We start from the raw sequence: 25,176 nt of genomic DNA on the forward strand, positions 1-25,176 counted from the left end.
TCTACCGATGAATAAAGGCTGATAGTTTCTAAAGAAACTGTTTGGGGCTGCGTCGGTGGGGGTAACGAAATAATTCGGATATATCAACAAAGTTGAAATGGTAAATAGGCCACCGTAACGATTACAAAAGCTGACGTTTCGAGCGTTAGCCCTTCGTCGGAGCTTACTTCTACCGGGCGAGTTCAACTTTGTCTTCTTTCAGGAGAAGAGAAGGTAATTATTTCGAGCTAGTTTACACATCATGCCCATTCCTTAGTTACCAATAAAGGATACGAACAAACTTGGATTTAATGGCTGGAGGACTAAACGAAGACTTCCCATCCCAGTCTTGGAAGACAATAATGACGATGTCATTTCCTATGTGGCGTTTTCGCTCCACCTAAAATGGTAGGGAAAACACTTCATTACAATTTACACTTCGTTATAATTTACACTTTATTATAATTTAAAATTGCGCCCCTGAAAATACCAACCGCAGATAGCAACTAAAGGCTTATTTGTCAAATATAGGTCGGCTTTCCCTTTTGGGATGTTTACCGATTTTCTCCTTCCATCCTTTAAATGTAGCATGAAACAAACTATCCAAGCCTACAAAAAGAGCTTTTATACAAAGATAGATTCAAGATTCTGGGAAATACTGCTAGCGTGTAGATTAACTGAAATCTGATGAAATGCTAACCTGTTGTGGATTGTCTGGTGTGAAAGGCAGCAAAGTGGACACATGGAACATAATTTCATGTCCTTCGTACATTGTGTAAAGAGACTGAAAGCCAGTCATATTGTCTAAAATACACACAAAAAAAATAAAGGAAATACAATTAGAAATCCAGAAGAGGTGGATGCAATTCAAAGCAGGCGACCGGATATTTTTATATCAGCTTGAGACACCGAAGAAATGGTGTTGCCTATTATATAAGGTGCCACTAACACTGACACCATCAACAATAACGAGTAATACAATGCCGAAACCATGAGTTGACAAGTTGTTCGGAGCGGTACAAACGTTGAACACTTAGCCAGGGTCATTTCGATGAGTTCTGGGGCGATCCACTCCATTCTCAAAATGTTTCGATGACTCAGGAGTATTGACGGGTCTCAGCGAAATTGTATCCGTGGTAAACAAGGGAAAAGTTTCAGGGCTATTTGCGGTAACCCGGTATGATTTCCAGCAGGATGCCGGGAACCAAACACCAAACGCCCTTATATTTTATTTACTGAGATCAGAGCCACCTGACTCAAGATGGCAACCAATCGGAAATCAGAACTACACACAACAATAGCTTCCTACTTGTTCAAAGCAAGTTAATCAAATCTAGAGTAAGAACGATGCCATCGCAACCTGTTCGTTGAGCAGTAATGTCTAAACTGCCGGGTGGCAGTGCCAATTAAGAAACAATTAACAATACAAAAAAAGAAAAACAATAACAGTGGGTTGGTTTTTTCTATTTTTGCACTTACAAAGGGTGTGAACGGTTTGTGTTATCGCACTACGAAAAACACTTCAAATGGTCTTTTGCCTGGGGTGGACTGGTTAAGTAGATCCACTTTTAAATTAACTACATTGGTACAAAAGAAAACCTTTTACACTTATCAGACCTACTTTTGACGTCGAGTCCCCCACGATACTTTTGCCAGCCCTTAAGTTCTATCTTGTCACCCAGCAGTTCTAAGAAACGCTCGAAATCTTCGCTAACTTTAACTGCAAAAGATGAGACATAAAAATACCATAAATGGACACCCTGCCCCGCGAATCCCACGGTCAATTTCTACAAACAGTTCTTCACTCGCTTTATACGAGGGATGCATCAACGCTTGATCCCGAAAGTTCCTGTATCAGAAAGAGTTGACAGTATATAATAACACAAGTCACACAAACGTTTCTGGAATGATGCACGCAGAAGAATTAGAACTCACGCGATAACAACCCAACAAATGTCTCTGGGGAGAGTTAACCTCGGCGTAACACATTATCTTTAGGGTGTTCAACACCCTCTCTGCAGAACAGTGAGCTCTCTCAATGACAAGACATTACCACCACCGTGGTTTCCGAACACAGCGCTCGGGTGTGTCAGGAAACTCATCGCTACTTCATTACGAGCGTGCGAAAATTCTAGTTGGTATACTTTTTCGCGGACTGAACAGCTGAAAACTTTTCAACATTGGAAGAGCCTTAGTCTAAAAAATACCTCCGATACATCTTTTACAGACAATTAGTTCTATCAATCAAAAGACAATCAACTCTAAAGCTAACTACGGTGAATAGTGACAATATTTACCATTACTAAACATTTCATCATCAGTTGTTTGTCCCTCTTTTGCATACAGAACTCCGAACTTGAAGTTTACAGATCCCTGCAGAAAAAAAAGGCATAAAAGTTTTCACACGCTTTACTGAGAGATGTTGCCATACTATCCAAATTGGAAATTCAGAATTAACACAATACAATGTACAACTTGTTTTACCTCCTGTTCTTCCAAAACTAGCAATTCCTACAGAAAAAAAAAAAAATAAGTAAACGGCCTGTGTATTAGTAAAGAATGTGAGACACTCTCCTACAATATTGGGGACTGGGCTGAGATACAAACTGAAAATCCTCCGAGGTTTTGTTTCATTTCAGGTGTAATGCGAAAAGACCTTCAGCTTCGTATGCCTAGTTCTGAAATAAAGGTAATTGTGCCTCGCCTTCTGTCTCCTTTCGCAATGATTATGTAGAACTTAAGAGCATGGACGAAATTATCTCAAATCTTGTTCAATGAAAAGGGGGTTTTCATGATACTTTCGATTTGAGACTTTTTACGACGAAGTAACTTAGAATTGCCAAAAGGAAATTTTCAACAACAAAAGGAGAGAGCAATTTAAGTCATTTAAAGACTGGAAAAGGTTTGAAGCGGCTGCAAATGACGATTTTAAAAAAACTTACGCTATAAGATGCTCAGACTGTTATGGACTCTTAAAAAGCTATGTTCTCTGTACAATTAGTTAGTTATTGGCTTTAAATCTAGACTATTAATAACTACTCAACATATTAACGGATACACGCACATTGGTAATGAACCTAACCTTTTGCAGTTCCGGGTTTAGGACCTCTCTAGGACCTTTATCAAACTTGTCAACACCATAAGCTCTAAGAGACCCAAATAAACAAAAATTTAAGATAATTGACCGACTTAAGGTGTCTACGTAAATTTTGCGCGAGTGTGAGTGGGAAAATAACGCTGATAGAGAAAGGATCTACAGCCGCAGGCACAGACAACACACGAGTTAAAAAGTATGTCTATGAAACCTTTAGCATTTCAAATAAACTTAATGACATAAAAATGCGTTATAATATTGCAGGTTTTCCATAAATTAACCAATCTGAACTTCTTCCCTTTCATACAGTGTTCTAGGAATAACTTGAACATGATTAACTTCAGAATTTGCATTTCCTTCATTAGGGTCAACGTTCCTCTCTCAGTGTTCAGTACTTTTTCATAACCCTTGAGTTCTATGTTTTTCGCATAACAACTCTGAGTGAGTGTACTATGCAGTTTTCTAGAGATGTCATCTCTCAGTCTTAGTATCATAACATCTTTTTGATATAAGTCCTTGAGTAAGAAATGCTACTTACTGCAGTACAGTCTTGGGAGAAATAGGTTTATTTGGCTGGTATGGAATGCACAGTTTCTGACCACCCTAAAATCAAAGATAAAATCATTATGTGTTTTCATTGTTGTTGTAAGAAACAACTATCGGTATACAGAAAATAAACAAATTCAGAACAAGACCCAAATAAGGATATTACAATTAAAGTACTAATACTACAACATAACCAACTGTTCCCTATTATAAATATATCATGAGCCTTGCTATAATTTCTGACAAATCTAGGTATAAGAAAAGCATTTGTTCTTCTAAAAAGTAAAATGAATTACAGAATCAATTGATTTGAATATATCAACAAAGTTGAAATGGTAAATTGGCCACCGTTACGATTATAAAAGCTGACGTTTCAAGTGTTAGCCCTTCGTCGGAGCGAATGCAGAATCCAGAATCCAGAATACAAAATACAGAATCAAGTGAATGAGAAAACAAGAGAAACAGCCCATAATTCACTGTATCAGAATGTACAGGTCAAGAATTCCTCTAAAACCAAAAACATGTTACAAGGCTTACTGTTTTTCTCCAAAGAATGGCTCTGTATTGCGGAACACCATAGTTATCTGAATCTGTCAGGCAAACAGACAGAACAAAAGGACTCTTCCTTCCATCGATGCCAACAAAATTCTGATGAACTATCAAAATTGGAATCATACAAATACAACAAAGTGATCAAAACTGTACTCTTTCAAAGCCAGTTACAGTACCTGAATAGAACCAATCAATCTAAATAAGGCCTCAGAAAATTAATATGAACACTTACTACTTACTTTAAAATAGTTGTTTACTATGTTGTGACCAAACTTTAAAAATTCAAGGTATTTTTAAAAGATAGGGTTTTCAACATGATCTCTTGCTAAATGTATGCACTAAAGGATTAATTGTCAAATGCAAAAACAAACCAAAATGAGGGAAATCTATGGCAAAAATAAAAGGTTACCTTTTCCAAGAAAATACTTGAAATACCATCTTGTTTGGAACTCAGGATTCTCAAGGTGTACCCCACTTCCTTGCCTTGGGACTAATCCATTCTTAAAACAGGAACACGTAATAGAATTAGCTAAAATGCCACATAATACTTGTGAGTAGAGGACTAAAGGGGGTGCAATTTAAATTGAGAAAATAAGGGAACTCAATTGACCCATAATATCAGAACATGCAATAGTCTACCAAAAATCAAGTTTAGTGCACAAATTCCACCCTGACATCGGCTCCTTTTTGTGTCTTTTCATTCTACATATGGTGCATCATAGTAATTTCTACCAACTAAAATGATTATTACTAAATTCTGTAAGATTTTTTAAAAAAGAAGAGGTTGCAAGTCCCATGAGGAAAGATGAATCAGGGTAACGAGTGTCAAGAAGAAGGACGATTGCAACAGAAAGGCCCAGAATTGGGATAAAAGTCTGATTTCTTAACCTCACAAACATCTTAGCTGGCTTAGTGCACCATCTCCATATATTTCTACATTGCAACTGAATAGACCTGCCTTGAAAATTTTTCTTTTTCATTAACTGTTGTTGCTCAATTTTTAGACACTGACCTGTGGAACTGATGGCTGCATTCCAATTTCACCACTTTCCATTCTGAACCGCCCTGCATTGTCACTCAAGTCACTTCCACTTTGATGCAGACTGTTCAGCTGCAAAATAAAAACAGATGAGATACTGGTTCTATGACAACTAAACACTACATTATCAAACACCATGACATCTGAATGTCAATTATTGTAAACTTACAGCTTCCAGGGAGCCATAATAGTGTTTTCGACTCAAGCCAGATCGTCGACCAATATCAGGAGAAGGAGCACTAGCAACAAGAAAGTGAAGTGTCATTGGTGAGTTGGTCTGTAGTTTTACAAAGATAGGTTCCATTTAAAATCCTAATGTAAACCAGCTTCATTGGCCAGCTTAACAAATTAAAATTTCAACAAAAACATCAGCAACCCTTCCAGCCATCATAACAGTTATTATCATCACTATTGTATTGATATAATTATTCTGTAAATGAATAGTCTACAGTTATACAATATTGTCCATGCATGATTTAGCTCTTCCCAAATACCAAGAGGACAGTGAGGAATAAAGCTAAAAAAACTCCAAATTAAATCAAAACTTTTTTGTTGAAAATGCAAAGGCTGAAGAGACATCAGAGTAATTTTCTGTAAAGAAAGACACAAAATGAGGCATCTTCTCTTGCATGAATGTTTATTTTTCAGAACATTAAAAAAAAAATCACAAAGTTTATCTGTTTAAATTGGGTAATGTTGTTCAAGTCTAAACCATCATATATATTATGCCTAAAAATTGCTGGCAAGAGTTGATATTAAATAATCAAAATTATTCTTCCCAGGTTTTCACTCTTTACCTCCCACAAGAGACCAAGACAGAATTCCTCCTTACATTATCAATACAGTATCAAGCAGATAATGGATGAGAATGAAGAAAAACTAGGGGATTATCAGTTGATCCAATACCAAATTCTCCATACTTGCAACATAAGAATTGAATGGTAGACACTAAGGAGATCTTGGAAGTGAAAGGGTTGAATAAACCAAATAAACTATTTAAAACGTAAATCTCCAATTTGCATATTTGTGGTGTTTTTAAGTATCCCTTGTGCAACAAATATCTGTTGCCATTTAGAGCATGGAAATTATAAATACTTAACTAGTTTTCCAAGCAACTTAACAATGCCTTTCTCTGTTGCCTCTTAAAACAATTTTATCTTCCAAACTTTTGAAAGACTTTTCATGACTAAAAAGTTGTTGTTCTATAAACCAGCAGACAAAAACTTGAAAATGTAGCTCCTAAGTAACTGGAATTGTGTTTCATTGTATTCAGTTAGATTTTGATAATGGCAGCTAATGTAAACAACCAACAAAGTAATCTATTGCCTAACATTGAACCAGGTGACTTAACAGATGACAGTGGAGGGAACTTGAGGACATAAACAAAAATATTCCCCTTTGGCAAAAATTCAGTGCCTATTTTTTAATGGATACATGAGAATATTGAGATCTCATGTATCCCCTAAACTAATAATAATAATGACAATACATCATCCTGAATCAAAAAGATGCACCCACCATCTAAAACACATATTTTGAACGATGATGACTTGAAAAATACCAGTTTAGAACTCCATTCATTATTACTTCAAAGAAAGATTTAAAAAATTGACATCTTACTAATTCCCTTGCCCTTTCACATTGCCTGAAATTTCTCCCTCGAGAAAGGTTTCCCCAAATCTGTCATGTCATGACCCCTTTTAGCACTGACGTACTCGCGATAAAATTTTCTAGGAAATTAATTCATTTCAAGGCAACTACATGTTTTGCATATTAATTAATATATTTTTCACAAAATGACTACAAATTGCATTAACTACGAAGAAAAAGAAGCAATTTCACGCAAAAATATATATTAAATTTAAAATGTTAAAAAACCGAGTAAGGACCCGGAAAAATCTAAAACAAATGTCGAAGTGTAAAATAATGAACGTGAAATTATGGATAAGATGAAAATTCTGTTAATTTTAACAAGGCAAAAAGCGCGCAACAAACGGCTTCACCATACAAGTTCGGTTGTTTTGTTTACAATCTGTTAAAGCTGTGTCTTGTAAAATTCATTTGAAGAAAGAAGTATCTTGAGGGTGAACAAGTGACAATTATGTTAAAAAATAAATCAAAAACCCGCCCCCAATGGCAGAAGATATTTAAAAACAGCATTCGGAGATTATTTACCTGAAGGTGAATGTGGAAGCCCTTATCCTTGTGACCATACTGTGAGATAAGTCCACTAAAATTCAATATCGATGAATAACCATCGAACCAAAACACATAGAATCAGAGGTCCTCGGTTTGACGTTTAAACATACAGAACGGTTCTCTTGTGAAGTGAATGTTGTAACTGCAAACTGATCGTAAATTCGACTGCTAAACGCCGACGGACAGAGTCTTCATAAGGAGCATTTGAGCGAACTTCCAAACACACGCGATATCAAGTTATTTCCCCAACACACGCGATGATCGCAGGATTATTAGAGTTTTCCCTAAAAGCCGAATTTAAAAAGTGCAATTCAACCTGCCGAGTATGAACGCAAAGTTTGTCTAGGTAAAATATAGGTTAATATGTAATATGATGCGTTCGAATGACAAACCTGGCACTTCATGCAGCGCTGGTGACGAATATTAGATAAGTGCCTTATATGACGGAAGTGCAAGATGGTTCAAAACTGAACATCGGCGGCCTATAAAATAAATCACTTCATATACCGTCGTCCTTCAGCAAACGAAAATCAAGTTTCAAACGAACACTCCGATCCAGAATGTAAACAAACAAAACTGTCGCTTTCGACCGTATGCTTTCAGAATGTGAGTTTTAACAACGTCAGGTTGTGATGAAGACAAAGTTAATTAAAACGCAGCTACGTAGGCTTTCGTGACTCGTTGTGAGGTTTCATGCAATACGTGTAAATTGTAAACAATTCGTTGATTGAGGCAGTTAGCAATAACAAAATAGGTTTCGGTCCCTTTCAACACAAATGCGCACACACCAGTGAAAAGTAAAACGGCCTTCGTTAATTAAGTTGCCAATTGGCCTTCTTTTGAATCCTGCACGTGCAAAAACGGGAGACGATTTACTGTTGTAAGCAATGACTTAACATTGCACTTGCAGAAGGAAACAAATCTTGAAAAGGTGTAAGTCAACAAGCCTTTCTGAGTCCTGCCGCTATGATAAAACGTCTTGTCGCAGTATAAGACGCTTCTGCATCGCTGACGGCTTTTGAAATAGAGCTCATCAAATTACTCCTAGTCAGTGATGACGTTATGGAAAATACATTTCACTTTCGTTAAAGAAGCTGAATTACAAATGATAATATTGCCCGGAGATCCCTAGGTGATGGATGGGTTTTTATTTATTCTATTCATTCCAGTATTTTTAATGACATGCAAAATGCTCCTGGTCGCATTTCTGCCTTGCCAAATATCCGAAAACGAGATAATCGTCGTTTTGTACAACACTTTTTCCTTTTCTAACGTTAATTTCACTTGTTGTTTTCTAACTAAATGTTGTTTCCTGACGATGTCGTTAAAGGTATTTCATCATTTCGCACGTCACAAAATAAAAGCGTCTTTTCTCGAGCCTCTCTGCTGAGAGAAAGCCTCTTGTTGACGTAACTACAACATGTAAACAATAAATTCAATGGTGTCCGGTCCGGAAAGTAATCTGCACAGGCGAAAAAATGAAAGCCTTTTGTATCTTTTGTTTGTATGTTATGTCGATACTGCTCATCAGCAATGAAGCCTAGTCACTTTTTGCTATGAGTGTAATCTCTAACGCAAGCCGTTTCATTCAGTTTGTAGCTGTTTATCTTTCTTTCACATGCCTTAGAGTTTCGATAAAGCTTTTCGAATTCATTTCTGTCAGCCCGTGCACGTTCTTAGAAGGCTGACTCCTTTAACAAATAAATCACAAATAAATCAAACACACTCAAACATATGCACACGCAAAACCATCGAGAATAACTTCCATCAGTGAGAATTTGTAATGATCACAGAAATGACAGAGGCCGACATCAAAATGATTTCTGAGAAATAGTCTCATAGAGCGAAAAAAGGGAAACAATTACATTTAGATCTTTAAAAAAGGATCACTATGTAGGCAATGATTCAGCAAATGTTACTTTTGACATGCAAGTCGTCGTTCTTTATCCATGACGTGCCACTCGAAAAATAAAACAGCTGCAGGGGAATTTGTTTGATTTTTTCAGTTTTTGTTTGTTTGTCAGGTTTTTTTTTTTATCGCATCGTCACCTTCGTGATCTGTCATTTACAGGTGCGAAATTACAACGTGACTTCTCATTCGGTACAGATTACTCATTTTGATATCACTTTAGACATTACAATCTTGAATCATTGGGCTAACCAGTGATAAGAGTAAAGAAAATCATCAAACTCTCCTGTGGCTGAAACCGACGAGTGGACATAGTCTGCTAAGGAATCCATGAAGACAACTATAACTAAGAGAGGTGAATTTGTAAGGTGACCGACGACGACCACTAACTAATGTATTTCCTTGTTTAATTGCGAGTCGAAGAGACCCAACTACGACTGAACATGATAAATTTACGTTTTTATCGTCATTTTACGAACTAGTCGGAAATGCTATGGACAAATAAGAGTGTGGGAAATGCAAACCTTTCTAAATGACCCCTTCCTTAAAATCAAATTGTCGGTTAGATAGAAAACCTTTCGCGTTTCCTAGCCTTTTCGAAAACTGGGATTCTACTGAAACAAATTGAAAACGACACAAAACCGAAAAAGCCGAAATCAAACTCGTAGCTGATTGAATTAAAAAAGAAAAACTCGGTCACAATAAAAAAATGAAAATTTACTTCAGAAATTCCTTTTACTTGTTCCTTTATGAGCTTTGAGTTCTTCTTTAAAATTTCAGCTGTGTTTAGTTTCCCCTGCTAGTGAAAAGCGGCGGGAGACCTTCCTACATGAAACCAAGTCACGCTAGCTGCTATAGAGCCTTTCACAAGTTGCAACACCCCAGCTTGTCAGTATCACTTTTTCACGTGATACTGTGATTTCACGTGATTCCATACATTGAGAAATAATAGCCATTTATTGATACCTGTCTAGACTTAAGCATCTTTTTTATATACTTGTTTTTTCAACAAAAAGCATCGATTCATCCAGTGCCTGTGCTCAAAAACATTGCGTGACTACAAATTGATCAAGTCAAAACGGGTAATGAAGTTTACAGTTGGATAAAAGAATAAATAATCAGTTCGAACGTTTTGGCCTCTTTTATAAAAAATTTATTCATAAAAAAGAGAAAAATATCAGGAGACTAAAAAGCATTTCAAATTTTTCTTATCACGAGACACCTACTTTACGCGGCCGTATCAGTCGAATTGAGCATCATCGCGATGACGTCTTCAATCATGGGTGAACGTGTGCTATAACGCCTTGTTACGGACATGCACTGAATTATAATAAACTTTTGAGAAGGTCAGACGTGAAAAAAACTTGTGAGTTTTAATTTGGATTTCATTACTCCATTCGTAGGTTTGTTTGATTTAGCCTCTTATATTAGGACAGTTTGGGATTATGTAAATAAAACATGTTAAGGAGCTTGCCAACCTGACCAAAACAGAAACAATCCCCCCCACTCAACCGATGTGTTGCTCGTAGGTTTTATAAAGGTCACGTACAAGTTAGAGCCCGCAGTACAGTAAATTTTGGTCCTCAATGAGATACCTGGGATGAGTCAAAAGTTTAACTCCAATCAAACTGCCACAAAGACGAACTGATGATTCAGGAGTAAACAAATGATACTTAACAATGTCAATATCAGTTTCAAAATTCTCATTTTGGGTTTCACAGCCTTCCTTGATGGAGTATTTGAATGTGAAGAGGAGTCAGTTAAACGGTTTTATCTGCATTTCATTATACTTTAAGTGGTTCCTGCCAAAATTTACGCGAATTAGCTGTAACATGCGTGCTCCACACTGTTCGTCACAGCTTTACATAATCACAAAAATTACACCTCCAAATTAAGCGAATGTAAACATTTCTTTGTGGAGTAGAAATCGTCTCCGATCATAATCAAAATGAACTGATTTTCATGGCATCTCGGTATAAGCATCGATAACAAAATTATGCGCGAACATGGTAAACCAAACATTGTTCTAACACAAATACGAACTGTTGATTCCGGCTTTCAACTGACAAACAATATCGAGCCGTGTTAGCGCGAATAACACTCACACCCTCGTGAATTAAGGCTGTATCATGAGAGATAGTATAGCAATAACTCATACAAATCTTTATATTTTCAACTTTTAAAAGAAGACTGGCTGCATTTAATAAGCACCGACGCTCAATATAAACAGTAAATCGTTGTGGTAACAATTCCTTCGGTTAATTAAGCAACAAATGCCCGAACCAGCCACTTAAATATTTCTATGGTTTCGCAACTTACCGATTTAGTGTTTGGTTTTGTTGATCTACTTCCTCGGCCAGACGCAATGTTCCAGGTGGACTGGAATATCGTTTAAATTGAAGCGATGGTCGAGGTAGATATCTCCCTGGCGCTTTATTTTCTCCCACACTTAGACTAGCTGGCCGCGGTCGGTCGGGTGTGAACGTTTGTCGCTTTTTGGATAAATCCATGTTGTTTCGCTTCCGTTTGGAGTCTGGTCCGTAGTGGTTCAAATAAATTCGTCACGGATCTCTCATAACACTCGACAAAAAAATATATGACATGAGAATTTCGAGTCACACGTGATGAACACAAATTGGCGAAAGTAACTTTGACCCTTGGATAAATGCAAGGTGGATCTAACGAGCTTGAATCAAGTTAAGAATTCATGTTGAGCCTTTAACTGCTCTAATGGCGGAGTAGACTCCAATCTTCCTTACGTCAAAGGTTTCCGCCGGTTTATTTTTCTTCACATAAAACACTTCACGTTTTCGCACAGACCTCTGGCGATGATTTTCTCTTTGCGAGAATTTTACATTCTCGGGACGAACGTCAAACCGACGTGGCCAGAATTTAGCGACCGGAGGATAAAGGAGACGTGAGCGATTTCACATACTGTAATTCGCCATCTGTTTATGCCCCAGGGTCGAATCCACGATGAATATAATTAGGTATCTTTGAGACTGTGCAAACCACTTATGTTTGCTATGTCTAGGTATCGTACCGGAAGTAGTCTGCTATTGGACGCCAACAGAGAAACCTGTCAAAAGCGCTCTCCATTGTGCTTAAAACAATTACAAAATACAGTCATGAAGACATGTCTTACGAATGACCACACAGAAAGCGTTTTCCTTTTACAGTTAAAATATGTTTATGCTCTGACCCACAAAAGAAGATGGCATGTTAATTCAATCACAGACCTGCACTACTTTGAATTTGAATCACAATGTAGAGTGTGGAAAGCATTATTCTTCATTTACAATAGAAGTCGGTGACCAATATAGGTATATTGAAATTTGTCCGGAATTAGGAATGATTTTTTTTCTGAGGACATAGAATACAAAAAAATTTTAAAAAAATTCTCACCCGCTTCATTTGTAACCGAACTGAACAAAACGCTCAAAACCTAATAACTGCTGACTTATGACTCTAATCTCTAATCAAAAGATAACTGTATTAATTTATAATGTATTCAGTTTCAATGATTTTGTTGCTTATCATCGGCCTTTTTAGATAAATTTTTAAAACATCAGTGAACAGGAAGAGAAATTTTACGGTTAAAAACAGTAGTTTCTCCCTTCTGGAGAGGTGCTTTACTGATATATCCACTGAACACACCACGCAGTGAATGCAGGTGTAAATACTTATTAAAGGAGCCTCTGTAGGGGGGGGAGAGGAAAGTGGCTACCTTGTTGTTTGAAGTTATTTGTATAACTAAGCCGGTTGGTTACCAGCTATCTTAGAAAGAAAACCGCAACAACTGGAGGAAAAGCCATGAGACAAGAAGCGCCTGTGCATTAGCCGTAACCCACCTCGTGTCAGGCGCACACTTTCAGAGCATGTAGGTTGTCTCATTCGAACAATCCAACATCCGCTCGCTGACCATCCCACCACCCACTTTCTCTCTTGGACACGTGCTTGTTAGTATCGAGGAGGAATAGCACGGTTTCCGAGGTGGACATGCCATATTAGTAAAACTATTGCAAACAAAAGTGCCCACGCTACAGAAAAAGAAAGAAAAAAACCGCAAAGAAGTCACCAGACACAAATAAAATAATACATCTTTTATTTTGAGGTTCAAGCCCTTTGTTAGCGTCATTATGTACAACTCTCGCAACTGAGCTGGCGGTGTTAGATGTAGGGAATGAGGAGTATATACAGCTATATACAGATACACTTCTGATTAGCCTTAAAAATCATGATTTGAACGACAACCATATTTCAATTAACTTTTAATAGTGATTGAAAATAAAGGAATTTGAACTTAACTTAAATCATATAAAATTTTATTAGCAGTGACAAAAATTTTGATCAACAACACCGATTAATATGCTCAATAAATACTTTCATAAAAACGCATAAAAACAGTTTATAAAGAATCACTTAGATTCAATTCTTAAAGAAATCTACTTGTGATTAAAAAATAAAGATATCATCATCTTTCATCATAAAAAGGAAAACCGGTTTTACAAAAATATGCTCCTTGCACAAAGCAAACAATCCTTTAGAAACTCATCCGAAATTCGCATTAGTACGTAAACGTCTGTATCTCATTTTAACTTTTACTAATTTAACGTGTGCGTTTAATTGGACGAAGAACAAAGCGAATAGCCTGTCAATAGACAGGAACGGCGAAGACTTCACAGTAAATTTATAAGCTATTAGAAAAACATCAACGCTATACTCTTCATCATATCAACCTAATTGTTCTACTTATACATTTAATTGGCAAGAACTTGCTCCTCCTTTCATCTCAGCCCACCCCCCCCCCCCCAACCAATTCCAGTAGATCCATGGGTGAATCAAGCCATTGGAAAAATGATTTACGACTCTCCTCTTCGGAAAATCGACCTGATCGACCTGATTTTCTGACCTCGAGTCCTCGAGGACGGAATTCCACCGCCTGCTGCGGCAACTAATTTATAGCTTATCCATCACACAGTATATTATTATATAATCATTATGATTTATTGCACGTCACGGATGAAAGTGACGCGTAAAGATGTTTTAACTCAGTTATTTCTTCCTTCCTTTCGTTAATTTTTCTTTGATAATCTAGTACAAATGTCTGTTGCTCTTCTTTTGCTTTTTTCAGTTCTATTATGATGTCTGCGAGGTTTTTCTGTGTAAATGCCGACCTTGTTCTCTGTATCTCGCTCTTAAGCTCTCCTAGTCTTGTAACGTTCACCTGTTGTAGCCTGGCTGCTTCTCGAACCACGTGATCCACATTCAAGTTCTTGGCTGCAGCATCAGCTTGGTCTGCCGCTTTCTTTGCTAAATATGCACTTCTCAAAGCGTCAGACGCTAACTTGGAATAGTTACCTTTACATGTATCAATATGTTGATGGGATGACGAGTTAATACTGGTGACATTGTGATCCACCTCACTGTAGTATCCTGTTGTGTACTTAGACTGGGCTGCAGCTTCAGATACTTCGTTTGCGTCGGCATGAATTGTCGTCACAGCCTTTGTAAATAACAAAGATAAAAGTCAGCTCAAAGGAACTCAAGATATGAAAAACATCCTCGTCCTATCAACGTACTTAGTTGATCCAAACGAGAGACAGTCCTTATTAATGATCAGAATCACAGAATGACACAAGTAATCGGTACCGAGAGCGGAACAAAGAAGACTGAAAAAAAGAAAAAGGAAATGAAACTGAAAAAAAAAAAAAAAAAAAAAAAAAAAAAAACGGATTGTCAGCTCTTGTTAGTTCCGAACACAGTCAGTTCAAATGAGTGTTGGCTCGTTTTGAAACAAAACAATTTCAGAGGCATGAAGGGTATCCGGTGAAATAGGGCTTCCTATTTGAATTTCGTACAGTTTGTCATCGTGTCTGAGCACACCTGCACATGATTGTAAACTAACATGTGCATAGTTTACCTGGTTCTCATGAGTTGAAATATTCCATGCTTGTTGCGCAAAGTTTAGTCCTTTAGTAGCCACTGCCAGAGTGGCTTGTAGCGAGGCGTTGATACCCTGAGCGAACTGAATGGCATTCAAGCTCGTAATGTTAGCCTCCTTGGCTCGCATTAGAGAAAGTTCAGCAAAATCCTGTGCTTCCTTTGCTTTTTCTTCGAAATTTTGCAGGATCTGTAACATTTCTTCGGCGTCTTCTAAGGTCTTGCTGGCAAGTTGTACAGCATCAGTGGCTTCTTGTTTAGCCCGATGCGCTTCAGCTAAGATTGCTTTACCAGCCGACTCGGTTCTATACACGCGATGTGTCAAGAGTTTCACTTCTTCAGCAGCTAGCTCGACTTGCGTGGACAAATTGGAATATAATTGGGTCAAATTATGCGCTAAAGAGATCAGCTCCTGTGCTTGTCTGCTTGCATGCATCGCTGCTTCTTCGATCTGAATGACCACGTCTCTGTTGTCAGGATCCAGCAGCATTAGCTCTGATAAAGTCTTGTTAGCTCCTGACAAAACTGACGAAGCATTCACAGACAGCTGATATGCTGTTGAGTTAACGTATTCACCCAGGGCTTGCATGACATCACCATGCATTCGCAGAGTCTGAAGGGAGACGTCAAGATCCTTTTGCCCCTTTATGGTGCTATTGGCCACAATCTGAGCTTTCTTTAGCTGAGAATTAGCGTTGTTAACCTTATGTTGAATCTCATAGGCTGTTTTATTCTGACCGGAAGCTGCTTCCGTGAAATTGTTTGCCAACGCGGTAAACTTGGGTACCAGCTTACTAAGATCATTGGTGATAATCTCGGCCGTACGGACAGCGCGATCAACAGACATGTTCAGAATATTACTGCTGTCCCGAACTGCTGCACGAATCAGCTGGATTAGCTCTTCTGTTCTGTTCTTATTCCGCTCCGTAGCAGTGAGGTTATCTGATAGAGAGCTCACACCAGGAGTAACCTCGTACATTAAGATTTGTTCTAAATGATTAAGAGACTCGTTCAGCTGCTTGATTTGATTGGTCACGTTACTCTCAATTTCACGAGAACGTTTTGCATCATCTACCAAACTGCTGACATATTTTTCTGAGTCAGCAAGACGCTGGGCGAAGGAAGCATCACCAATATTTCCATTGCGCAGCCGTTGAATTGTGTCGTCCAAGGAGAGTAAACTCACTCGAAGTTTCTTAACTTCCTCGTAAATCAGACGGTAACACTCAGGACAGTCTGAAAAAGAAAAAGTAATTATTATAGTAATATTCGAAGGTTAGTTAGTGAGCGTTAACCATTTTATTTCTTTTATTGTCACACGCCTGCTTGTTGCTGGCTGCGTTCGCCGAATCATCACAGAGAAGAAAAATAGCCCTTTGTTATAGCAGTCGACGTAAGTAGGTAAGAACTTCCGTAAATCCGATCGAAATTTTGGAAACTAATTATCCGCTTGCTCCACGCGATACCATACTAACTTCTAGAGAAGTTACTCGGTTGTTATAAATTAAATAATTCCAAAAACGGTTCAAACGCTATTACCTGGTGACTGAAATATTTATTGAAGCTGGAAAGAATTTTGCAGCAGTGGTAGTGACGATGGTAATTATAAAGAACCTGTAATATGTAGCAATCAATTTCTTTCCTCACTTACCAACACATCCGTTGCTCGTGTTGTAAGCATTCTCATGGCACCGGTCACATTGCCGTCCACCAATTCTTGGCTTGCATGCGCACTGACCAGTTGTCTCATTACATACAGTGCTATTTCCGTACAGTGTGTTGGGTTCAACACAGGCACAGTCTGAAACACGACAAAACAGAAAACATTATAAAACACAACTTTTGAAACAGCTTCCTGTATAAGACTTAGAATTAAGCCTGACATTTCACGTGTTTTTCCAGTCTACACTAGAAAATACAGTGAAATGTTATCAATATCGTTTATAATATTTAGTTCTTAAACCAGTTTTTTTGTAAGTCTCACATGAGAGTAGTATTTTAGTGAATTTGTGCACTTATTTTGATTGCATTGCAAATCAATCACCAGCAGGTATTTAGAACAAAGCTGGTCTTCAAATAGACGTAAATGAGCATACAGAGTGCAAAAGGAGGACCGACACAAAAGATAATACACAGAGGAGAACCCAAACTCCGTTTGTTAAAAAATATATCTATTTCAGCTTAAATCTACTTTTTAATAGAAAATGCATTACCTCGACAGCCATCCGACGAAGGAGTCAATCCAAAGTATCCAGATACACAGCGTCTACAGTCAGTAGTGTTATCCACGTTTGATTGACACCTCTCACAGTGTTCGCCCTCAGATCCCATGCGACAGTTGTAACACGTGCCATTCTCAGGGAAACACTCCTTTGAACGACCAGCGCATGAACACAGCACACACGAGCTGAACACTCTTGACGGGTGACTCGGGTTAGGAGTTTGGCGTGTAAATCCTTGAAAAAAAAAAGAGTTACAAATTTTCCAATTATTACTGAACTAATCCCACTTTAAATTGCAATTACAGAGTTACTAGTGACTGTAGAAGTACCTTACCTGAATTGCAATATCCACACGACAACTCTGTGTAATTGTTGGGGCAGGTGCAGTTTTCAACATATCCTACTTCTTCTCCAACGCCTCTGGTAGCAGTAACCATCTCGGCAGATATTGTAACAGAGCCATTGGCCATAAAATGTCCTTTTATTTCAACAGATTTAACATCCACGAGGATACTTTGTAAGTCAAAGGCCGATAAATTGTTGAGGGCGTAATGTTCATGGAGTCGAGCCTGATATTCCTTGTTTTCCAACGATGGACGAGGTGTTATGCTGAATTGCGCCTTTTCACTCTGAGTGTTTCTCAGTGTGATGGTCCACGAAGCATTCGAACTTTCAGCATCAGCATAATCAATGTTCATCTTGAATAACTGACTGTAAGATGAAAGTTGGTTTCCCTGAAAATTATCCTCGATTTGAAATGACACAGTGCTGTTGGATGGAAAATCAATTTCAATGTCAGAACCTTTCGATTGGAGTTTTATAGTTTTTGCTTTATCAATGCTCTCTACTCTTGATGAGAAGTTAGCTTTAACATAGCCTTTAACAAAGCCAGCAGCAGAGGAACAAACATTGGATCGATCAAAACAGAAACACGGAGAGCATCCATCTGGATTTTGAGGGTCACTATTGTAAGTTCCATTTTTGCATCTTTCACACTTTTCCCCTTCAGCATTGGCTTTGCATGTACAGATCCCTGTGTTAAGATGGCACTGCAGTGAGCTTGAACCTCCCTCATGGCAGTTACAGGGTCTGTAAAGGAAAGCAAGCAATGGATTAGCATGCAATAAGTACACTTATCACAAAGTTGACTGAGATGTTTTCTTCCTTAAAAAACAGTGCTGGATGTTGTCTTAAATTTTTGAATGCTGGTAAACCCCCACCCCCCACCCCCCAAAATATAACCTTCTGTTTATAGTTTACTTTTTAGGCACTAGAGTTGTGTTCAGCAGCCATTTACAGAAACCTAGTGAAGGTCTTAAAAAAAATTAAAATATCTGTACCTTTGGATATTGGCTCTTTGGATATTGGGTGAAAGTAGATTACACAAAGCAGCCTGTAAAATTTTAGCTGGGGAGGGAGTCTTCTTAAACCATTCCTGACCAATAGCTATTGACTGACTTTGCCAATCTTTAGCCTTTGCAGTGTGCATAAAAAGGATGGAGAACATATATATTTCGTTTTTGGCCAAGGTAGCCAACTGTTATGAACTTACATTTACTATGGATTGTTTAAAAAACGCGCACACTTACTGGCATCCCTCTGATGTGAAATTGAAGAAGGATTTACGACACATGTCACATTTAGTACCATTGGTGCTGTTCTTACATGGGCATGTACCATTCTTGTAACATTGAAGATCTGAAGAACCACTTGCATTGCATTTACACTCAATGCAGCCTTGTCCTGATTCAAAACCATAGTAAGTTGCATTGCACCTGCTGCATGTCCTTGTCACAACACCAGGCCTACATGGACACTGACCAGACACAGGATCACAGACTAGATCTGATGAGCCCAAATCACTGCATCCACAAGCTGAGAGGAAAGCAAACATAATTTTACCTTCTTTTAAAGGCTTTCAACTGAATCAGTACTAAATTTGAAGGCATGAAATATTCTCATTTTATAAGTTTTCTATAATTTTGTTGTACATACCTGTACATCCACCATCAGTAAAGTTAAAATATCCTGGTTTGCAACGATCACATGAATGTCCTGTCACTCCTGGCTTGCAATAACACTGACCTCCTTGCTCGTGACAGGTGGTACCATTCTTAGTGCCCGTACTGTTGCATGAGCAAGCTATCACGACAAACAAACATGAGTTGAAATGGGGTCAGTTAGATCAAATGACCTACAAGGATGATCACTTGACAAAAAAATCTGTTTGGAAGTAAAATGTATGGATAACAATATTATTCATACATTATCATGTAGGAACTACATGATAATGTAGACTTCTAATATTTAGGTTATACTTAAGAGAAGGTAGAAAGAGGGAATTTCATCATTATGGTTCAAGTTTATACAGCTATTGTAATTAGTAATTCCCGAACTGACAGTAGAGTGGCACCCTTTCCATGTGGATTGTCAAAGTGACAAACTGCTGTTATGGCCGTTACAGAGACAACTGCTGGTGAAAAATCTCAACAAATTCATCTATTACTAAATAACCCTAGAACCACTAACCTATAGCTCCATCAAATACTTCAGCCATTGCAGAGAAGGTAACATTCTGACATACTGGTGTGTCAAAACCACTTTGAGACATGGCAACAGTGGTGGATTTGTTCCAGCAATCTTCAATCTGTTGCTGTGTCATGCCATGAACAGAGCCATCTCTAGTAGCAATCTCATAAATCCTAACATCCCTCACATTTGGAAGTAAAATCAGTGAGTCTATTTCAATTGAGGTGTTATAGTACATTCCACTGACATAAGTCAAGTTCACATGATACACTTTGCCTCTCAAGAAACGAACAGCCTCTTGTGATCTCCAAGCTAATCCAACTCCATGAGGCAGATGTGAAATTGAAAAATTATTTGCCTCATAGCAGTTTGATTCATTGCAAGAACTAATAGAGAGTAATAGTGATATGTTGGCCTTCTCAGTGCTGGTGTAGCGAATAACTATGTAGAAGTCCCTAAAGTTTGTGGATAAGTTAACAGTGAAAGAAATAAACTGATTGAGTCCAATCTTTGCATAGCCTCTGCCAGTAAAATCTTGTTCCACCCCAGTGAAGTTGGAGGTAGCTTCATAATTTCCCATAGCATCTTCAGCTTCATATTTCAGGTGGTCAAAGGAAGCAACATAGAACCCTGTTCTAACCGCAGTACACCGTTCTCCTTCAATATGGCTGCGGCAGAGACAAGTTCCTTGAACATAAGATGTAAGTTAATTTTTCACCATACCAAGAGGTTAATGAGGATAATAAAAATATTGCTTAAGGTGTAACTTTACACAATGGACAAGTTGAGTTCTTCCTGAAAATTTCCTTGCCATTTTCTTCACAAACTTCACCTTCAAAGGCAATTTGCATTCTCTTTTAATAGACATTGGGTTTATAAAATTTTACCAAACAGTGTATTGTTAGGTGAAAATCGGGTTAAATATTGACCTGAAAGAAAACAATCATGGTTAAGCTTCTTCTACAGTGCATGCGTCATAAAGAACATTTTGCATCTTGAAAGTGTGGAACCAGTCAAATTTGTAGCCAATAAAACATAAAATTTAAGTTATATTATTTTCTTGATAACAGTAATTACTGCATTCCACTTAATGCTGTACCAACATTTTCTAATTAATTAACGGAACTAACCATTCACTTTTTCACAGATCTCCTGTACACTTCCACCATAGTCACAGTCACACTGAAGACAATCACTTTCAATGGTTTTTGGAAATGAGTAGAAACCGTCTTTGCACTCTGAGCAAGTATGTTGATGAACATTACTCTTGCATGGACACTGCCCAAATGTCTGATTACAACTTAAGCTTCCATTAACCGTTCCATTTCCATTACAACTGCATTCTACAATAATTAAAGCCAAAATGACACAGTCAAAAAAGGGGAACACATCATTTTGAACCACTGGAGTTTCTAAGGATCGAAAAGCACTTGAAATAACATGTTTATTCACTCTCTTACAGCCACTCTTCCTGTATACTGATTGCATCAGTTGCCTGACATTATTCATTATTATTTTGTGAAACATAAAAACAGGTTTTAAAATCAAAAAACCTCAAAATAGAATGCCACCTCATCGCCATGGCCATAGCTGTGATTTTTGTTAGACCAAATTGCTCAACTTTCTATTTTTGACTTTGTAACTTTGTAACAGAGAAGTAACCAAGAATTAATTATACAAAGTCAAGCTCTCTAAACTGGTAATTTTCACTGAATGTGTACTTTTTCACCATCAGTAATGGTTCTTTGTTTTCTTACTCTGATCAAAATAATACTTACAGGGATAAATCTAGCCCCTGTGTAAACACAACCCAAGTAGATTAGCGTTATTCACTTACCTCTACAATCCCCTAATGGGGGTAGTTCAAAACCCCAGAACGTGTCCGCACAACGGTTACATTGCCGACCTGTCACATTTTGCTTGCATTCACATTGTCCAGTAGTTTGATTACATGTTCCATTGTTAATGATTCCAAACATGAAGCAGTCACAAGCTGAAATTCACAAATGATAGCAGAGAATTACCATCTATCTAACTTAGGCAGGTCTATAGATGAAAAGTAAATTAATCATTAATTTCCTAGAAAAAAGCTTAAAGTACACTAGCTTTAATTGTAAACCCCACAGTCAAGTCCATGGATTCAACTTGCCTCTTAGGGCATCAACCAAATCAAAATTTAGAAGTACTTGTACTTTTCCAGGTTTCCACGCAAATATTGAAGTACACATATCATATTGTATATTCCTGTCATGAAGCACATTGCTTTTCATTACTTACATAGACAAACTTCAGGATCATTTAGTGGCTTGCTCATATTACGATAAAACTTTTCACGACAACGTTCACAGAACATCCCAGTAGTGTTATGGTAACAGTCATCACAGATTCCATGATCAAGGGTTTTGTTATAGTGACAACTGTCTGCATGATCGTAGCACAAACATTCTGAAAGAGCAACACAAATGATCCATTAACAAACAAAATGATAATAATTATGACTACTACTTAGTCTGACTTAGCAGAGCTGTAAAATGGTAGTAATGCATGTCCCAAATCTCACTAAAGAGTCCATTAACATTAATATTAGTATCTGAACAGTCCATGTTACATTGTAAGTGAAAGCTTTGAACAAGAAACAAATGTAACATAACCATTATTACTTTGGCAGAAAATACTTACATTTTATATATAATAAATAATATAGATATATATATATATTTTGGAGAGAAATGTACCTGCCTGAGGAAAGCTAAATCCTACCACATGAGGAAAAATTATGTAGGATGATTCTCATGGCCAAATTTACATAAGTAAAATTTTGTGTGACATGTTTATTCAACACTTCGAAATGCAACATTAAGCACGATTCTATATTACCCACATTCAGTTGGTGATTATTCTCGCCCTTCGATCTCTGGCACAAAACTTCGCCGTAATAAATTATTTGTTTGCATAAGATTAACTGCTAAAATAAAGGTAACTTTCATTATCGTCACAGTTGAAAATTCTTCTGCATAGACGTATGATTGTACACTTGTACTCCATGGAGACTCTATTCGCAATCGTTTGTCAAAATAAACATCTATTTTACTTTCGACGAGATTACTCACTTTATTTGTTAACGTGAGGCATGATCGGTTCCACCAGTAACGGTGTATAGTAACACCTTTTTGAAAGACGCGTAACGCTTTCGATCAATGTAAAGCTTCATTTAGCAATAAGTATTTTCCACAAAGTATAGTACAACTAAACTGACCCTAGAAGAATTGCATGTTAATCGAGGTGCAAATGTTATTGACTGGATAGGTCCTCGATCATGAAAGCCCAGTTCAATGTGTCTACCCCATCCTATCAAATTAAATTTTGTGTTAAATAAAAGCGATAATTCCAAGCTCCCATGGGTTTTAAACAAAACAGTTTCTCCTCACTCGGCGGTGTTCAGGCGATTTAAAGAGAAAGCCCCGCGGCTCCATACACTTAAACAGCTGAGAACTGTTTCCAGCGAAAATTTTTAAGGAGCAGTCGTTGTGGTTTTTCTAATTTTGTCTCCAAATTGGAAACATCTGCGCAACGATGCTAATTATGATACGCACAGGTTATTGTACGGATTTATGCAGAGCTCGCAAACTCGATGGCAATATTCACGCGGAAATACCTGTATATCACACACCAATATGGCGAGAATAAGAAGTACAATATACAAGTATTATTTCTAAGTACTTACCTTCGCATGGATTAGGTTCGCTGTTTGAATAAGCCGGTCTCCAGGTTTGGTTGTTGTAGAGCGGTTTACACTTTTCACAGTCGTCACCCGCTGTATTGTGAATACAGTCACATAGTGATCCATTTGTGTACGGAAAATCGCAGTAATCTGCGTGCCCGTGGCACTGACATCGGGCATTTACTCTAATGTCCGCGATTGAATAAAAGTATTGATTAAAGATGTCTTCCACTACATTATCAACATTCTCCAGTCGATCTGTACCGGGATACAACAATCGCAACCGAAGATCCGTGATCGTGAAGTATTCTTGCAGTGTTCCGTTCCAGAAGTCAGCTTTCTCGTATCGCTTCAAAAAGTCAAACACCACCTGGCCGCCTTTTTGAGGCGTCGCAGAACTGTAGTCTTGCACACAATGAAGACCAAAGTTACCCAGTGTTATGCTTTCGACGGGCGTGTTAGATAAATTAAATTTCTCTTGGCAGTCGTCTGCGTAGTATTGCAAAGGCGTCCATGTCGATCCTTTATCCACACTCTTCTCCAGAATCATTTTAAACGGTCGAGGAGAGTTAAAAGTGATACGAATTTCTCCTGTTATGGCATAACTCTTGTTAAAGGAAAGAGTAACGTCTACCACGAATGGTTTGTTTGTGTAGTTGTTATTCTTGTACCATTCCCACCAAGTTACAGATTGCCAGCTCGTGTCTAAGTTACCGTCGGTCATCTTGTCCACCGAGTGATCACTACCGTTGCACAAGTCGCAAGGTCCGTTCAAGGGTTCAAAATGGCAGTAAAAGGCCGGTGGATTTCCGCACGTACTTGTAGCTTTTACAGTGTGTTTCACCAACCGGGCTGCATTCACGGGCCCAGGGACACATACATTTGCAGTGGAACATTCACAACCCACTTCTGCAAAAAAAGCCGCCACGATCGAACATATGAACGCGAAGTTGAACATAGTTGAAGTCATGGTCTCCTTTGATGTGGCAATTATCCAGTCACTTGACGATTTTTAAGCCTGTAGTGGCTAAATTCGCTTGTTCTCGATGAGATATTATTCGGCTGATCAAATTGACGAAGTGATAAATTTCTTGCAAAAGTAACGGGGTCGTTGTTGAAGCTAAGCCTTTAAAGAATAAAAGAACGTATTTGCTCGTTGTCCCTTTTGTTAGAAACCGTTGCTAAGAAACGCGACGCAGTTATTGTATGACCTCAACTTTCAAAAAAAGACAGTTGACATTAAGCACACACGATACGTATGATACAATTCATCTACAGTCTTTCGCCGAGGTATTGATGGTGAATTAAAGCAATTTTTAATTCTTAAGTCCCTCTCTACTGATCGATAATTACAAAAGCACCACTGAGAAAAAAACACAAGCACCTCTCTGAGACAAAGTATCGCAATGATTCGACGGAAGCAGAGAGGGAGAGAGATGTTGC

The 25,176-nt window shown here is 37.9% G+C and overlaps 2 protein-coding genes across 6 annotated transcripts in view; both read right to left on the minus strand.

The window, feature by feature from the left end:
- Positions 1 to 12,296, minus strand: part of LOC111321419 (GTPase-activating Rap/Ran-GAP domain-like protein 3) — a 19,692-nt gene extending 7,396 nt beyond the window's left edge. The window contains exons 1-13 of one of the 4 annotated variants that reach the window (XM_022924305.2): positions 7,802 to 8,454; positions 7,386 to 7,693; positions 5,380 to 5,449; positions 5,184 to 5,282; positions 4,581 to 4,671; positions 4,157 to 4,275; positions 3,612 to 3,676; positions 3,062 to 3,125; positions 2,464 to 2,490; positions 2,277 to 2,352; positions 1,601 to 1,699; positions 680 to 783; positions 274 to 379 (exon numbers count right to left, since the gene is read on the minus strand). In XM_022924305.2, coding sequence (XP_022780040.2) covers positions 274 to 379; positions 680 to 783; positions 1,601 to 1,699; positions 2,277 to 2,352; positions 2,464 to 2,490; positions 3,062 to 3,125; positions 3,612 to 3,676; positions 4,157 to 4,275; positions 4,581 to 4,671; positions 5,184 to 5,282; positions 5,380 to 5,449; positions 7,386 to 7,423 — 958 coding nt within the window. In that variant the 5' untranslated portion in view covers positions 7,424 to 7,693; positions 7,802 to 8,454. Of the gene's footprint in view, positions 1 to 273; positions 380 to 679; positions 784 to 1,600; positions 1,700 to 2,276; positions 2,353 to 2,463; positions 2,491 to 3,061; positions 3,126 to 3,611; positions 3,677 to 4,156; positions 4,276 to 4,580; positions 4,672 to 5,183; positions 5,283 to 5,379; positions 5,450 to 6,728; positions 6,878 to 7,385; positions 8,455 to 11,637 lie in introns of those variants that run through there. The other 3 variants (XM_022924299.2, XM_088758620.1, XM_088758621.1) reach the window with 3 other exon arrangements.
- Positions 12,297 to 13,406: 1,110 nt separating this feature from the next.
- On the minus strand, positions 13,407 to 24,894 carry LOC111322037 (uncharacterized). Of its 2 annotated transcripts, none has more exons than XM_022925076.2 (12): positions 23,737 to 24,894; positions 22,290 to 22,457; positions 21,850 to 22,005; positions 21,143 to 21,355; positions 20,013 to 20,699; positions 19,479 to 19,625; positions 19,073 to 19,358; positions 17,818 to 18,572; positions 17,475 to 17,717; positions 16,913 to 17,062; positions 15,242 to 16,497; positions 13,407 to 14,824 (listed from the first exon to the last, which is right to left on the minus strand). In XM_022925076.2, exons 1-12 carry the CDS (start codon positions 24,701 to 24,703, stop codon positions 14,318 to 14,320), a joined length of 5,535 nt encoding a protein of 1,844 aa, XP_022780811.2. In that variant the 5' UTR covers positions 24,704 to 24,894; the 3' UTR covers positions 13,407 to 14,317. The 2 variants fall into 2 exon arrangements, with proteins under 2 accessions (XP_022780811.2, XP_088614743.1); XM_088758617.1 differs by lacking the exon at positions 23,737 to 24,894 and adding an exon at positions 23,123 to 23,248.
- Between the last annotated feature and the right edge of the window lie 282 nt (positions 24,895 to 25,176).

This window comes from Stylophora pistillata, chromosome 4, assembly GCF_964205215.1.
Source record: "Stylophora pistillata chromosome 4, jaStyPist1.2, whole genome shotgun sequence".
Lineage (NCBI taxonomy): Eukaryota > Metazoa > Cnidaria > Anthozoa > Scleractinia > Pocilloporidae > Stylophora > Stylophora pistillata.

What these genes read in the sequence shown, in the direction of transcription:
- LOC111322037 (XM_022925076.2), bottom strand. Translation starts at nt 24,703, where the DNA reads ATGACTTCAACTATGTTCAACTTCGCGTTCATATGTTCGATCGTGGCG. An exon ending in TGATCCTGAAGTTTGTCTAT is followed by an intron (nt 22,006 to 22,289) that starts GTAAGTAATGAA and finishes TGTGAATTTCAG; the next exon opens with CTTGTGACTGCTTCATGTTT. An exon ending in GTGTGGATATTGCAATTCAG is followed by an intron (nt 17,718 to 17,817) that starts GTAAGGTACTTC and finishes TTTTTTTTCAAG; the next exon opens with GATTTACACGCCAAACTCCT.